Source organism: Trachinotus anak, unplaced genomic scaffold, assembly GCF_046630095.1.
Source record: "Trachinotus anak isolate AG129_WGS33_773 ecotype Australia unplaced genomic scaffold, CSIRO_AGI_Tana_v1 ptg000014l, whole genome shotgun sequence".
NCBI lineage: Eukaryota > Metazoa > Chordata > Actinopteri > Carangiformes > Carangidae > Trachinotus > Trachinotus anak.
In genome coordinates, this window is record NW_027273865.1 from 16,122,283 (window position 1) to 16,139,326 (window position 17,044).

The 17,044-nt window shown below is 41.3% G+C and overlaps 1 protein-coding gene across 2 annotated transcripts; it reads right to left on the bottom strand.

Annotated features, from left to right (window-relative positions):
• Nucleotides 1–718: 718 nt before the first annotated feature.
• Nucleotides 719–17,044, bottom strand: LOC139632049 (BICD family-like cargo adapter 1). Of its 2 annotated transcripts, none has more exons than XM_071496784.1 (10): nucleotides 16,630–17,044; nucleotides 14,623–14,838; nucleotides 8,986–9,105; nucleotides 7,380–7,526; nucleotides 6,597–6,776; nucleotides 5,019–5,183; nucleotides 4,392–4,469; nucleotides 3,935–4,047; nucleotides 3,542–3,662; nucleotides 719–1,752 (listed from the first exon to the last, which is right to left on the bottom strand). In XM_071496784.1, exons 1-10 carry the CDS (start codon nucleotides 16,873–16,875, stop codon nucleotides 1,510–1,512), a joined length of 1,629 nt encoding a protein of 542 aa, XP_071352885.1. In that variant the 5' UTR covers nucleotides 16,876–17,044; the 3' UTR covers nucleotides 719–1,509. The 2 variants fall into 2 exon arrangements, with proteins under 2 accessions (XP_071352885.1, XP_071352886.1); XM_071496785.1 differs by having other exon boundaries at nucleotides 16,514–16,645.

The following is a 17,044-nucleotide window of genomic DNA, read 5'->3' on the forward strand; positions in this document are numbered from 1 at the left end:
AGACTATAGGAACCCCTGGGATTCTGAGGGCCTTGGGCAGTTTCCATGTAATGAGTGATATATGAGATAAAAGTATCTACAGTAAATTATAAATAATCTTTCTTTCTTTCGGTCTTTCTTTCTTTTCAGGTACATCTGCTTGAACTAGTATCTTACGCTGAACTTTGTAGTGTTTGCTGACCATCAGCAGAGGGCAGCAGCAGACTGCATGTCTGACTCTGTACATTATCCTGGTGCTTTGTCCAGAGACAAGCCTGGATGAAGCCGTCGTTTTGCTGATGTGTGGGCTGCTGTTCTTTCAAAATGTGTTTATGAAGTTTGGATTTGGAAACAGATCTAGGTAAAATTAAAGAAATGTTTTTAAATGTGGATTATGTGAAAAATAAACATATACACACTCCCTGGTACTCTGGCCACTTATATCTGTAAAATCACATGCAATTCACAAACAGCTCAGCCATAAATTCTACCTTTAGAAAGATACTAATGTTCAGGACACTGTCAGAGGGGTGTTTATTTAACTATATGTTTATTGTTGAGGTTGTAGGCTACTTTGCTGTGTTGATAAACATTACACTGAAAAGTGTTTCTAATGTTTTGCCTACCCCATTAATACACATGAAGAAGAACAACGTTAAAAACACATTTGGGCATAATGTCCAGTATATCATACATATGTATGTATGTATGAATTGAATTTTGTAATTAGACAAAAAGGTTTACAACACTTGTCCCCTTTAATCATTTTGTCTAATGCTTGCTACACAAACAATCAAAGACACAAAAACCTGAAATGACAATTTGTTGTTTTACGAAATTAGCTGGCAATCATTCCTGTTAGTCGTCATCGTCAGTGTGACAGCTTAGGAGACAACACGATTTGAACTGAGCAGCTTAAACACTGAACACTGAGTCACAGAACATACACATACAGTACGTGTGTCTGCCACACCAAGTCATCATTCAGAGAACATATTTGGTTTTTTATTAGAAACCAAAAAAATGAAATTGTAAAAAAATATCAGTTTTCTCAACATTTTTTTACTTCTAACTTCTCACATCCAACTTGGTATGTCGAGACAAAATTCAGTACAGTTAGAAATTAACTGTTTATTTCTTCACTGTACTTCGTGAAGTTAAATAATCCAAACAAATGCTCTCTACTCATCTATACCTACACTATTATGTATACCATATAAAGTCTCAGACAGTTAGACAGTTGCAACATTACAAAATAAGGCACAATATTTACAGTCTCAAGCAAACCTTCAAATGTAATTCTGTGAAAATGCTAGTGCCCCAGTTTGTCACAGTTTAGGTTTCAGGAAGGCCCAGCCTCTCAGTGAAATGTGTTTCATTAAGGGTCTGTTTGACAAGTCTTTGTCCATTGTGGCTCTGTTGTTCATCACTGAATTGAAAGTGTTTTTATGGCTCTTTTGCACCATACGTGATGTACAGAGAGGTTTATTTGTGACTTTCCTCCGTCCTCTCCTCGGCACTCAGTGTCCATTATTTGCCATACTGCACCCCTTTGCCACGTCTTAACCAGTCCCTCCAGGGGGATTGGGTTTGGTCCTGATTAGTGTCTGAACTCCAGGTGGAGGATGAGGAGGAGGGCTGGCGTGTCCACGTGGAGGTTGTCTTGCTGGGCCTGCGGAAGAATGACATGCCATTGGAGGTGGGCTTCTTCTGAGGCTGCTCCGACTGCTGCTGGGACCTGAGCTGCTGGTTGATGATGATCTGGATGTCGTCCTGAGGAAAGGTGGAGAGGAAGAGGAAATGAGCAGGAAGTCTGATGGCAAGCGATTCAGTCTGGTGTCTCATATGTTGGGCAAGAATAGCACGTCAGCACTGTCCTTATATCTTTCTGACTCACTTTACATAGTCATCGGACTGTATCAGATTTACTTGATTGTTAACAATGTGTCATTATCGTTGCAGCGACCTTTTTTGTCACTGCTCATTGGTGTTGCATATATTTTTACTGACATCAAGTATCAGTCATTTATTGTCTGTTTGCATTACATATTTTCTAAATTGTCAATAAATCCCACAAGAAGACCAAAACCATCAATCAGTTGATTCTGCTAACAAGAATTGCCTGTGTCGCTAAATTCTGATAACACTTATTGCTTTGTGCCATAACTACTGAAAACACATCAGAGAGCCACACTGTTACACTGAGTGACATGCTTCTTCAATACGATGAACACGGCCACTGTAGGTTACGTGAGTCGACCCCAAATATACTGTGCTGCTGCAGTAATTAATCACTAGAGGTCTAATTGTGTATTAATACGCAGCTGAAAATAGTCCCCAACCAAGGCACTATTTTCTCCTGTTGGTGTAATGCTTGCTAAAAACTACAGCGCCCAACCGATTTGAAAAGTTAGTCAGCCTTTTTAACCTTTTTAAAATGCAAATATTTATTCTTCAGTAGGAACTAACAAGCTAAGGGCTGAGTGCCACAGTGTGGCAGCAGACGTCGGAAAGTACACAGAGAGGGACTAGCATTGTTAGGTTTACCTTTTCATTGGATTTGAAAATACAAATTATAACCAGCCTTATCCTTTCAATTTCGAGGAGGTTATGTTTTAGATCCTGTTTGTGTGTTTGTCAGCTAGCTAACAAATTCCAGTGAACTGTGATGTAAAGTTCAGCCATCACGGGCCAAGGAACAAGGATTAATCTAACATCACTAAATGGCTACATATGAAGCACCACAGCTCATAACAGCTCCTGAGCCTTAACACATACAGTGAGAGCAATAAAGTCATCGACTACTTTGTCCAACATGAAGCTATACAGTAAATATAGGCTTTTCTTGCATTTGTTCCCAGCTGATTTTAACCATCACTGTAGTACAATAATATGTACTGATGCCTAGTCACACTGTCTTCATGATCGAAACTATTATTTATTTATTTTATTCATTTATTTTTCTCTGTTCCTATGAACTATTCAGCTCAGTGTAGCTGAGCTTTACATGGCTTGCTGCACATCTCTGCATATTGAACAGATTTTATTTCCTTCTTTATTCTTTCTTTTATCTTTATTTATTTCTATTCTGCATGGGTGCTTCTTCTATCTGAATGATTTTAACCTTTCAGGAGGGAATAGCATACTACCGCTTTCAGCTAACAAACATGATTTCTCCAGAAAACGAATCAGTGTTTTGGTCTAAATATTATCTGCAGTGTCGTCATTAAAGCATGAGAGATCAGACCCTCCAGCAGATGGCTCAGCTTGGCATCGTGACTCAGCAGCAGAAGGACTCATGGACAGAGACACCTGCCGTTCATATCCCTCCAGACTGACAGGGCTGAGAGGGATATGGCTGGTCTGTCCCTGACCTCCCACTGAGGACAGACTGAGATTCATTCATCTCCTGTCTATCATCTGTCATCAAAACCATAGTCAGCATGCCTCAAAAAGTGATTTTTAGTCTGCAATGTTTTTGAACCTAAATGTGTAAAATTTCACACAGCAGGAATTCTGGATGTGATGGGCAAAAAGCATTATGGATAAACGGGGAACTCACCTGCCAGGCCTCCAGCTCCTGTGACAGTTCCAGCTTACGTTGGATGGCTTCTAACAACTGGTTGTTCAGAGACATCATATCATTTTTACTTCTCACCAACTCGATTTCCATCAGGTTTTTCCTGCCAAGAAATCATGACACATCACAGTCATATACTAGAAATTATTACTCTTGGGATTGTTCAACCTCATCACAGGTAAAAAGTCATTATTATGGCTGCAGGAGCAGCTTTCTACAGGAACTGTGAATTACTTCTGTCTCTTTATTTAGACACATAGCAAATGCTTTATCATCCAAGAGTAGTTTCTTTCAGGTATTCAACCAAAAATATACATATATATGTGTGATATTAAAATTTGCATAGAGCATGTTGAGAAATAATGAGCTTCTCACTTGGCTATGGCTTCATCTCGGTCTTTGATGGCCTGCTGGACGACTTCAGCCTGCTCCTGTATGCTCTGCAGCTTCTGTCTCAGCTCAGTGTTTTCCTGCTGCAGCCTGATGTTCTGCAAAGTGACGTGAATTATGTTGCAATTTATAACAAAAATTAAAAAATGTGATATGATAAAATAAAAACCAGTTTGACAGACAGTTTGTAATTTGTGAAGTTGACTAAACTAATTCAGGTGTTATACTTGGCTATACACATTTTGTGACAAAAAAAAGACTCAAACTAGGAAACTCTGGTAAAAATGCAAAGCTACTCAAAGGTCATTGAATCTGTACATGACACTAAGATGGATACAGTGACAATACCAGGGTCAGTACTGGCCCAGCTAAATCCTAAAATAATGGGCTGCCACAGGTGCTGCCCCTCCCTGACAGACGTGTTTGTTCAACACTGGGTTACCTGATCTCTCAGCTCCTGTGCTGCGCTCGTATTCCCACACTGATCACCCGTCCTGTCGACAAAAGCCTGATTCAGCTCCTGGGACAGAGACATTCGCAAAGAGATCAGGTGTCGGCTGAGCATTATCACATACGTTTTCAGCAAAAGCAGTTTCTGTGGTGTTGCCCTACATGCATGGTGCTGCAAGGGAGGAAGAGGCTGGGCAGGGATATTTAGTTACAGTGGTAAACACACGTTACTGGTCTGAAAGGTCTACAAACGCCATGAGACACAACTGGATAATTGTACATGCTCGCTCACAGCAAGTAGAGGTTTAGCAGAGCATGTAAGATATCGATTGCAACAACTCGTTGGCATCCTTAGGATAAACAAGGCCACAGTTCCTCAGTATATAGTTCAGTGTGACAACAAAATAGTGCCACTAACAGCCACTAGGGGGCAGATGGGCCAACTGTGGATACATTAATGAATGTGGTATTTTGGTAGGCTGCTTGTAATGATATACGATTCATATATGTCCTATATGTGTGTAATATTCCCATCCTCCTTTGATTTCAAACAAGGTCAGCCTTTTATTTGCATTTTCTCTCCTGCCCCACTTGTTTCTTTTGTGTGGCTCTCACTTACCTGAGGGCTGGATTCCTGTGCCAGCGTTTGGGCGACCCCCTTTAGGCGGCGCAGCATGGCCTGTACGTCCTCCTGTTGATCCAGGACCTCTGACCTCCCTGGGCTGTTCAGTTCCTGGGTCAACGGGAGCAGTAACTCAAGGATGGAGCCCATTTCTTGCATAATCTAAGAAGAATAAGAGATGAGGCATGTTGATTCATGTTAATTTTGACTTTCAAAAAAAAAAAAAAGACATTTTGACCTTAACTATTAACTGAGGTTTTGAGTTACTTCCACAGCACAATTGATATAGCTTGTAGGCTGATATCATATAGTTGGACTACATGAAGAGAGCTAATGTTTCAGATGTTTTAATGAAAAATAAGAGGTTCCTGACAAAGAAACTGGGTCAACTTGACTGACATCAACCATTTACACACTGGGAGGTGCAAACATTACCTCAGCACTTTATATAACTTCACTGAGTCAAATACATCACATGATGATTTTGATCTCATGATAACCTATCAAAGAATCCTGCGCAGGTTAATATTGGTAGAACACATAATTACACTTTTATGATAAGGTTACAGACACAGGTGTGTACATGCATTGACAGCTATGAAACGGGGAAACTCTCCTACAATGTGGCCATGACAAACAGGAAATGTAGCGAATGACTCACAAGCGCAGTTATATATCACATTTTCCTGCTGGAACAAAAACAATAACAGTAGACATCCAGAGTATGACCTGCCTTTACTGTCAGTCAGTTTCCCTGCTCTCTTGCAGGCATCACTCAAACTTGTGTTTTCTGCAACAAGCCACCTCTGATATTTCTTTGTGGTGTCTCCACTTTGAAAACCAGGACTTTCACACCTTCTTCTTGCAGAGTGTGTCCTTGCATCAATCACAAATCACACTGTCACAGAGAACAAAATGTTCTGTGAGCCTGTACCTCTCTGCACAGACCGTTACTGTACTTTCACTACGACAACATTCATACATGTTTCCTAGAATTGAACCTATAGATAATGTTGCCTTGGTGCCATTATTGTGTTAGCAATATATATATATATATTTATATATACATTTGTACACACACACACACACACACATAAAAAATTCTTGTCTTGTTTCCAGCCATCGCAGGAACACAATTTCCCCTCAAAACAGACGTGAATCATTGTGGGCAGGACCACAATAGAATAAGCCCAAAAATACCACTTGCCAACCACAGTATGGAGGAAAGGTTAGTGCAGCCGGTCCCACAGAAAACTATCTGCTGTTTCTGTCTGTTATAGTACTTAGTTAAATTTATCCCCCCTCTGCCTCGTAGTCAAGGTGGGTTGTGTTCGTTGTATTGTTCAGTATTTCCTACTTCTGGGCAAAGACCTACTTTCGTTTTGACTCTATGGCTCTGCCTGTAACTGGGTTATAAGAAGAATTTTAAACTTTTTCTCAAGCTCACCTACTGCAAAGAGTATCTGATATGGACAAATTCTGTCCTGGTATATCTAATCTTATATCCAAATTTTGACATATACTATAACATTGTACATTTCCTGGAAAAAAAATCAAGTGCTGCTGCTTTAGTACCTCTTCTTTGCTGACTCCCAGCCCTGCCATCTCCAGGCTGCTCTCCAGCTCGGACAACAGGGAGGCGTCTCCACAGCTCCTGGCTTCCTGCAGGGACACCTCCTGAAGTTCCTCCACCTGGGCCTGCAGCTGCTGTGAGCGACTCCGTGCAACCTCCACCTCCTGCCATGCCTCGGATAGCTGAAAACACCAGGAGGAACACACACAGATGAACACACACGTGAACACATACAAAGCCCGCAGGCACAAATGTGAGTCTGATGTTAACAAGTACAACAAATGAAAGAGATTAAGATAAGATTATGAATCCTCATAGACTATGTGGATAATTGACAGAGGGAGATGAATGTGATGACACAAAAGTGATTTTACGCTGGGCCAAGGGTGCTTTTGGAAAATCTGTCATGAGACAATTGTGCAAAAACTCCACTACTGCGAGAAAAATCCTGACAAGCCAGATTCCAGCCTTCAGCTCAACATGTAACTAAATGAACATGAGTGGAATCCAGAATTGCAAGTGAAAGTTACAATGACAGGGATGAGGTGATTGTTTAGCAATGCTCTCCACAATCCTGCCGAAACCCAGGCCGCCAGGCAGGGAGCAGAAAATCCCTTTGTTATTGAGGCTCTTTCATTCATGTACCAACCACACTGAACCTGTTTCCTGCTGCTACAATGAACACTAATGAATGTGCATTTACTTTGAAGAAAGTATGACGCTCCAGGTGCGTCTGTGTTGGCTTGCCTGTGTTTCTTCAGTATGTAATGTATTTGTATATGTACCTGCTGGCTGTGTTGCTGGTTGAGTTGGTCGTGCAGAGCTAGACGTGTCTGTAAAGAGGCCAAACTCGCTCTCAGCTCAGTGTTTTCTTGACACACACTCTCCAAACGCTGCTCCAGCACCTGTTCCTTCTGGGTGAGACGCAACACCTGGAAAAACACACAAAACACAGATCTTAAATATCACAAAAAAAGGAAAACTCTCACTCTTCTCTGAAAGGAAAACTCTCACTAACTCCCACTGTTCCCTTGCATCACAACCATCAATCCACCAATGTTTATATCTGTTAGTGTTTGGACAGGCACTGAAAATATTTTTTCAGATTTTATTCTCCCTGAAAAAAATAAAAATAATTAAAACTATGAGAAGGGTAATAATTAAGCAGGAACTGTCTGCCCGTTGGCAGGCTTTATTGCTGCTTGAAGGATAGTTCTCCACCACTGGAGGAGTCCAGCAAAGCCTGACTGGGTAAAATCAGTGATGGATAGTGTCTCTTTTAAATCTCTATTTGAAAGGACTAATACTTTTCAAAGGAAGTTCACTCAAGTTTAGTTTAATTTTTTTGTGCATAAGAGGCACTTTGATATTTTGCTTTATATCCAACCATGATCTCCATGACAAAAGAATACATGTTATCACAGTATTCGCAATCATTCACTAATATTTATGCATCAAGACACACCAAAACCTAATCAGGACATCTCCAGTTATTCAGTTATTCAGTTATTGCATTTAGGAAAAAAATCAGTTTCCTCCTAATTCAACTAATTACCAAAGATTTTTATATCAACATGATTGTCTTCGCATGCTAAATATCTGGTATTAATTTGAACTTGTTAAGGAGTTACCCCAATGTCTGGGATCTGTGTTGCTTTATTAAGATGCAAATTTATACAGTATGTGCTTTAAAATCTCATCAGAGCGTCTACTCCATATGGGGTTTCTGTGGTGTGAGTATGGAGTTTAAACTGTTGCTCTTGAATTAACATGTTCACACTACAAAGCCAAAGAGTAATGGAGTAAAAGAGTAAAAGAGTCACAGAGGAACATACGTCACCATGACAACATAATGTCCTGCATACCAGGTACCATGGTGGCTGAACATAAAAATGGCAGTTTTATTGTGAGAAGGTGCTGCCCCATGTTTGTGCAGTGTTTTCTTCGTACTGTGTTGTTTAATGGTTTGTCTTATTTCATTTTGTTACACTTCCTTGATGTGCTCAGACTTGTTCTGTTGCCTGCACTTTGATGTTTTACTGGAACATTGCATTGTGTTCTTTATGTTTTGGGAAAGATATTTAAAAAAAAAAAAAAAAAAGCTTGAATCTGAAAATCCTGCAGCCAAAGATTTTCCTGTGTAAATAATAAAGCCAAAGATAAGGCAAGATGAACCAGTAGCTCGCAATACAATCAGTACCTCAGGCAGAAAATGTAATAGGAAGCACACATGCTGCTGCAGTGTGCTCTGATCATTGATCACTGATCATAGATTTAGACTAGACACATTTACCAAAGAATCCTTTTATCATAGCGGTTACATTTTGGATTAGCTTTGGTTTGGTTTCAGCATTTAGTGGTACATGTGAAATGTTTGTGCACAGTAGTTACCTGCTCCTTCATGGCACCAATCAGCTCCTCATCCTGCGGCCTGTTGTGGCTTCCTTTCTGGTGGAGCTCCTGTTTTAGAGCCCGCAACTCGCTGGACACGGCCCTCTCCACCTCCATCGCCTACGCACACACAAATGCACGTCAGAGAGAAATCACGGACACTCAAGACTCACAAATGGACTGAAAGAAAACAGACATATAGCTTCTGAATTTGCAGGTCATTCCTATGTGTGCATTTATTGACATGAGGAGGGGTTTACAGACCGATTTAAACACTCAGCCAGGAATTAAACCATGACCAAGAAAAGTGGAATCATGCATGTGTATCAGTCAACTTCAAACTCCAAAACAAAGCTTGCCTGAGGCATGAGCTTCAAGAAAATTGTGCCCACAATCTTGCATCTTAAAATAACAAAATATATAGCAGGAGGTCTCTCTGAGATCAAGTCCTGTAATCTAGACCCCGATGAGAAGAAATGTAATATGATACCTGCCTGAAAGGTGGGGATTAGGTGCCTGGAATTAAATATGTGTTTGGTATTGTTTTTGCTGTGGGCCCTGCAGCAAAAGAAAAATGAGATATGGTTTTCTCTACAGCCTTAAAAGGAACTGCAAGTGGCTCCAGTGTGTTCCTGTTACCCAGTGGTATCCAAGATAGATCTCAATGGGGTCCAAAGATAAAATCTGGGTGGGCACAATAAGGAGATTAAAGGGGTATGAAAGACAGAAAATATGTTTTGCTTTTATTCTTGTAAAACACTGGCTATTTTAAACCTCTTCAGACCTTGAGAAGGAAAAATTATATTTTTGTTGAACTGCTCATGACTCATGTCCAAAGATCAAGGGCACATTGGCTAATTTGAAGACGTCCATTGCGGAGTTTTTGACTACTAATAGTGCTATGGAAGATTGCTCTTACACATGAGTCACTGTTTTGAGATTTAAACTACTGATGATGGTTTCACAGTGTTCAGCTGATCAACAGTCAACGGCAGAAACAGGCCAAGAGCTTTTGCAAATGTTTTATGAGGAAGGAAATGTTTGTTTGGCCACACACACAAAGTGCTGTGAGAAACGCTGAATGTCAACATAATTTTATTTACCAGAAATCTCCACAGGCCACCTTTAACAGATCATCAGCCAAAAAGACAGAACCACCGCTGTAACTGAACAAAAAGCAACATGGCTCCATCAAAAGAAGAGGAAACATTAGCCGGTCGTTGACAAACCATGGTGATAACGTTGATGAAGATAAATCACTTTCTCATCTGTTTTGTTTCTCTTTTTGTTTGTCTTGAATTCGTCCACTTTCACAGAACTTCTCTCTGAGGCACCAAATGATTTCAAAATACAAAAACTCAGGGGTCTCTGGAGTGCTGCTGTGCAAGTTCTAAAGCCTCCCACCAACGCCCCTCCTCCCCCGTTCTGGTTTCAGACCCTCAGTTCCCCTTACTCAGCAGTTCGGCGGGCCCCTGTCAGGTCCCATCACCGCCACATAATACAAGATGAAAGAATGGGCCTCTGCGGCAGATGGAGCAGAGGGCATCTTGTTCTTGCCAGTGACATCATCATGCCACATTGGACAACAATGTGGCGGAGGGTAAACTTGGACATCAGGAGGGTAAAGTTGAGCGGGGGGGGGGGGCATCTTGTGTGGACTTGTTTATAAGAGTGTATAGAGGAGGTGAGGCAGGCATGAGGGCTAAAATTAGTGGGAAGTGTGTGTGTGTGTGTGTGTGTGTGTGTGAGACAGAGTAAAGCATGCACTGATGGACAAAAACAAAACATAGCAGACACACTATGAGGAGGAGACCTTAAAGATGAATGTATGCATCCGTGAGTCGTCATTATCGCTGCCTGGTCTCGTCAACACGGGCCTCCTCCACAATAGAGGCAGCGACCCACTGAGAATCACCAAAACAGAAGTGGAAGGAGGACGCTCCATTTGGTAGAGACACAAAGATGGCATCCCCTCACATGGCCCCCAAGCCTCAGGCCTTCACCAGTCCAAACACTGAGGTATCCAACAGCTGACTACCCCAGCTACAGCCGGGCCCCTCAGGGAGCGCACAGAAAAGATGGCTTTCCCCTGGGATGATGGGATGTTGGGGTATGAGGAGCAACATCAAAGGAGCAAATGAAAGATTTATATCTCTCTTCAGCGCGTATTGTCTTTTCCTTTTTGTTTATGAGCTGGGTGATGCTGCCAGAGGGAGCAGGGGTCACGGGGGCTCGCCTCAAGTTGGGCGTCTCCTTTTACAATAACGGAAATCCACAGTGAGGGATTTGTCTCAGTTGTCCAATAACACACTGTGATCCACAGGCACGGAAGGTGATCATGTAACACCGAGTGGAAAGCAGGAGGTGAAAAGTTGATCTGACACAGAAAAGACCAAATCACCACGTATTTTGTTTATGCCCAGTCCACCCTGATTTATAAAAACAGGGTGGACCAAATATTTGGGCTGCAACAAAACGAATATTTTCATTATTAACTAATGTGCTGGTTCTTTTTCTCAAATGAACAATTAATTATTTAGACTATGAAATGTCAAAAAAATAGTAAGCTTCTAAAGTTAGTCAATTAAGTGAAAATTGATAGGTTACTGCTTTGATAACTGATATTTTATGCTTTTGGGTGAAACATGAAAATAAATAGCGAAACTATACACTATCACAGTTTCTCAGAAACCAAGGTGATAGCTTAAAATTGGTTTGACAAGAAAACCAAAACAAAAAGTGTCATTTTTATTTTAATTTTGGGTATTAGGGAAGAACCCAAAATTTTAAAATTTACTATAATTTTGAATTATTTTCTCTGAAGTCTGGTTTATGTTGTTTGACACTGGCCCTGGTGAAGCTATGTGCTGTCTGAGCGCCCGTCTAGTAGAAGAACTGTGATAATTCAGATTCAATATTGACTGTAGCTTATTGTGACCACTGTAAACATGATAACCAAAACTGTGAGTGACTTATGGTTATATTTTATTTAACTTGACACAGGTCCAAAGCAATGTCCTTAGCTTACCTTTAGGGAAATATTATTTATTTCTTCAGAGTTGAGTAAATGACTCAAACCTACTTTAACAGAATCTCATCATATCATATCTTATCATACTCCCTTTCCAGTCTGGTATTCCTTCTTCAGTAGATATCTTTAAATCCAAGTTTCTAATACACTGATAATGTTAATTTGTGAAACATTTTCTTGCACAAGAAGGATATTAAATCAGCAAAATGTCTTAATCAAATTTTTCTTTCTATCGGTGTAAATAATGTCAGGTACATTCTGGCTCAGCAGAATCAGATTTTATGGTTTTCTGTGCTAAACATTTGGAGATTGCCTGGAAATTCACTCCTCAAGTTATAAATTAACAAACTGATGCATCAGACACAAAAAAAAATTAATGATTGATTGATGAGTCCTCTCAGCTGTTTTCCAGCAGCAGGAATGATCACATTTAAGAAAAACACCTGACAGGCTTCAACGCTCTCCTGGACCTTAGCTGCTCTTTAAACAGCCAGCATGTGATGACCTGGCACACGCCAGCATTGTTTCTTCTGAGCAGACGCAGGTCTCTCTCTCTCTCTCTCTCTCTCTCTCTCTCTCTCTCTCTCTCTCTCTCTCTCTCTCTCTCTCTCTCTCTCTCTCTCTCTCTCTCTCTCTCTCCCTCTCTCTCTCTCTCTCTCTCCTGTGATAATGTGGTCCTTCTCCAGATTCCTGTCTGGCTCTGGTTACACTCTCACAATTAGGATATAGTGTTTCAAGCTCTTTGACACCTGCTAGTCATCATTATATGCAGATTCACAATCTGTAAAACTCTATTGAAGCCAAGAGCAGAAACAATTAGCTGAATAATAAAGTTTTGTTCAAAGTTTTGGACTGTTGGTCAGACACTTTTTTTCTAACCTTTAGTCGCACAAATGATCAATTTGTTGAGAAAAGAATCGACGGATGTTCTGGTCATAACTCTGGGAGAACCTGTACAAACACGCTGACACACTCACAGAAATACAAACACAACTCACCACACCAGGTAAGGGCATATCAGACATGCAGCCTCTTCACGCTGCCCATGTCTGATGCTGGACGGCCAAATAAAACATATTTTCTACTTCCTTTTCCTCGAACAGCCCAAACAGAGATAGCACCTTTTATCTAAATGGACTCCTTCCTGAACTTCTAGGGAGTCGGTTTTCCCTCAGTATAAATCCTTCAGCCTGACCACAGAGGAAGAAAGACATTCATAGTTCTTTATTCTGTGGACCTTGACTTGTGGGAGGGTGTACACCGTTATTTGGATTCATTTTTAACTTTGCGAGCTCAGGTTTGATGATCACGACACAGAGAACTGCTCTGCTAAGTGATCGGTCGAGTGCACAGTAACACGTCACAACTCTAAAACAATCCCTACTTTCTCAGGCTGGAAAAATACTCAAGGTTGTCCAGCTGTGTGATGCAATCAGCTCCTTCATGTCCGCTGATAAGAGGCTGTAAAATACGTAACCAGTTTGATTTTCCTCCCAGTGTACATTGTACGATACTGAGGATCATGATGATTTGACTTTAACACAAATGCACTGATAATGAGACAGGTCTTGAGACAGGTGAGGTGAGACAGGTGTTGTCACTGCTCTTGTCCATTACGTCATACAAACACCTGAGGTGAAAGCTAACATCATGTTACTGAGTAAACTGGATCTGGTTTAATAGATTACGAAGCTCTAACGGGCTGCAGCTAATCATTATTTTCATAATCAATTATTTCCCCAATTAATCAATTCATGCTTCGAATGCCAGAATAGTGAAAAAATGATTACCACATTTAGTAACTAAATCCCAAGATGGCGTCTTCAAATAGCTTCAACCAACAGGCCAAAACTCAAAGATATTCACGTTACAGTGATATAAAACAGAGAGAGGCAGAAAATGTAGAAGCTGAAATCAGAATCAGAAGAGTGAATAAAAGAGGCTGCAATTCACAATTTTTTTTCACTTGTTTCAGGTCTATCTTCATGTGCTGAATACTTTTCCACCAAACTAACAAACATGCACTGGAGTTGAGTAAAGTGAAAGCAGCATCTTCCGCAACCTCTCTAAGCGTTCCTCCCTCTGTCCTAGATCTGAAATCAAGTCAGGGCCTTAACTCTCACTCCCCCTCTTGTTTACATATCATTTCCATCCTGCTCCACACTGCACGGATCATTTGCCTCAAGCCAACAACTCAGACTTTGCTTCATAGCTTCCGACTAAACAACTTCCACCTCTGTCTCTCCTGCTCAGATGAAAACTTGTATTTGTGCAGTAAGTAAATTTTGCCATGGCCTCGCTCTGAGGCTGTAAACAGTCTGAGAGTCTGTCCTCGCTGTAGAACTGATTAGACTGAGTCAGACTGATACCTGAGTGGTTTGTAGAGAACACCGAGTTTCAGCATGTGGATTAGGTGACGGCCCATCTTATCTAGTTTGACTCAGGCCTTCAGCAGGTGTTTGTTTCCCTGAGGCTCAGTTACTATGCACCCAGCTCTATAATTCACCCTCACTTCATGTGCTGCAGACAGAATTAGATTAAATTCACACACGCTCAACCATCCACTTCCACTAAACTAAAAACTACTATCCACATGTGGCACTCACTGTATTGAGCTCCTCTCTGAGTCGCTGTGTGTGCTCGCTGTGCGCCAGCTGGGCTCGACTCTTGTCCTTCTCGGCCTCGCCGAGGGCCTGGGTGAGCTGCTCCACCTGGACGCTCAGCTCCCTCGCATCCCTCTCCAGGTCCCCCACCTGGCTCTCCCACTGGGACTGGCAGCCCTCCAGCTTCAGCCGCAGCTCATGCCTGCCCTGCTCCAGCTCCTAAAGAGAGGGGGTAATGATCAATGTCTTCATCGGTGACAGTGGGAATATCACTGAGGGACAACAAAAGTCACACGCGTCAAGCCATAAATGCAACTCATTCACAATTTTTATACTATGTGTTGGTTTGAAACTACGGTGCTGTTCAGTTACCCTTTTGGCAATCAGATGTGACGGCTAAACGTATTGTTTTGGAAAGAATCAACAATGAGCCTCATTTACAGGAAATGTGATCACAGGATATTTGTGACAGCTGCAATCTGAGTTGAGCTGCACTGAGAATCTACAACAAATAATTTGTCCTGCTACCACAGAAAAACATCAGATCTGTTACCGGAGCTGAAACGATTGGTGGACTAGTCAGTCAACAGAACTGATTAATTGTCTTTTCAGCTATTTCATGTGATATAATACATGGATAAAAACTCCTTTGGCTTCGGACAATAAAGCAATGCTATTTTCACTTACATTTTAAAGAGTAAGTGATTAATCAATTCATTGACATAATAATCTGCTGTTGATGAAAATAATTGCTAGTCGCACCCTTACATTAAAATCATAGCTCCTCCACCTGTCTTGCAGATCAGCTTTTGACATTCTCTTCATGCCATGTAAAGTACTTTTGTCACGTTTCCACCTCGTCTGTTTGTCCTCATTGCGATTTAAGTGGTAGCCACACCTGATCAGATTTAAGAGTGAACTCCTGAAGGAGACATCATCATTCACCCTGAGAGGTGCGATGAGGCCATCATTTAGTCTGTCCGAACCACTCAGGGGTGTAATGCTGTGCAGCAGACATCGGCTTCACAAACAAAGACAAACACAGGTTCAAGTGCGCAGACAGCTCGATGTCACCTTTGTTGCTGTTGGGCTGGATTTATCTGTTGGTTTGCAGACATTTATCAAATGTGGAGAATCATCACTACATCATTTCAGTGTGCTTAAAGTGTGTGTGAGTGTTGAGGGGCTCCCAGTAAATCTGTGGACACCGTCGCTGAGCGTGTAACAGCAGTTCTCTCCCTGTATTAGGCGCAGAGGTTAAAGGCTGATGCCTCAGTGGGAGTTAGTGTCATAAACAGTTTGGGAGGGCTGAGAGAAATACTTTCTGGAGTCAGATCCTTTCAAAGAGAGAGAGAGAAAAAAGGAAACCGGGTACAAAAAGAGGCATGAGGCCGATCAGGCATAGCAATGTTTAGTAATGCAACAATCTGAGGTGGAACTTTTCTGCCTGTTTATAGACTTTGTGAATGGCAGCTGCTTTGGTAATGATAACGCAAATCCCTTGACACATTTACAGCAGATTTCCTATGGATGCTTAATATATCACACTGATTTAAAAAAAAAAAAAAAAAAAGTTTTACAATGCATTTTGGAATATAGCCTCCTGAATGATGTACCTATGATTACCGCTGTTCATATTGTTTGTGGGGGTTTTTTTTTTCATTATATTTTAAAACTGCATGTTACATTGTGTCAAAGTTGAGTATTTAAGGTTGAACATATAGCTACACAGAAACCCGAAAACATCCTTGTAATCTAATCCGGGTATAATTTATGACACATTCATTAAGAGAAATCCAGTGGAATATATTTCCTTCAGTATATCACAGTTCATTCCCAAAGTCGCCTTTCAACCAAAAAGCAGGAAACTTCATCTCATTTCTCATCCACCCACCTCGAACATCGACAGAAACCGCGTCGTCAAAACTTTGTCAAGCACACGTTTCCCCCCCGAACAGCGTCGCCGGACATCATTTACCTGAGCAGTGCACAGAAGCAGGCGACTCTTACCTCCAGCTTGTCTGCGTACTGCTCATGAAGCTTTTCGCTCTGCTCTTTCAGCCGACGGTTTTCCAGGAGCAACGCGTTTCCCAGCTGGGCTGCCAAAATAACCTCTTCCTCCTTTTGTTTCAAAGCGGCCAGAAGTTCATTGGGGTCTTGATAATCTGTTATTTCCTCCGCCCCGTAGTCGAAGCAGAAATCCTCCTCCAGGTCCATTTTCTTGGACTTGAAGCTCCATTCATCCAGTCGATCCATGGCAGTGAGTCAATTCAGATTCAGCCACACTGAGTGTTTTATTTATTTATTTTATTTTTTTTTTTTTATGATGAAAATATAAAATCAGGCTGAAATAAAGTATGAATAAGATGCTCATCCATAGGCTGCCGTCCCAGCGGGTATCTGCATGTGAGCGCCGCTCTGCAGT

What these genes read in the sequence shown, in the direction of transcription:
- LOC139632049 (XM_071496784.1), bottom strand. Translation starts at nt 16,875, where the DNA reads ATGGATCGACTGGATGAATGGAGCTTCAAGTCCAAGAAAATGGACCTG. An exon ending in AGTACGCAGACAAGCTGGAG is followed by an intron (nt 14,839 to 16,629) that starts GTAAGAGTCGCC and finishes CCCTCTCTTTAG; the next exon opens with GAGCTGGAGCAGGGCAGGCA. An exon ending in ACCAGCAACACAGCCAGCAG is followed by an intron (nt 6,777 to 7,379) that starts GTACATATACAA and finishes TGGTGTTTTCAG; the next exon opens with CTATCCGAGGCATGGCAGGA.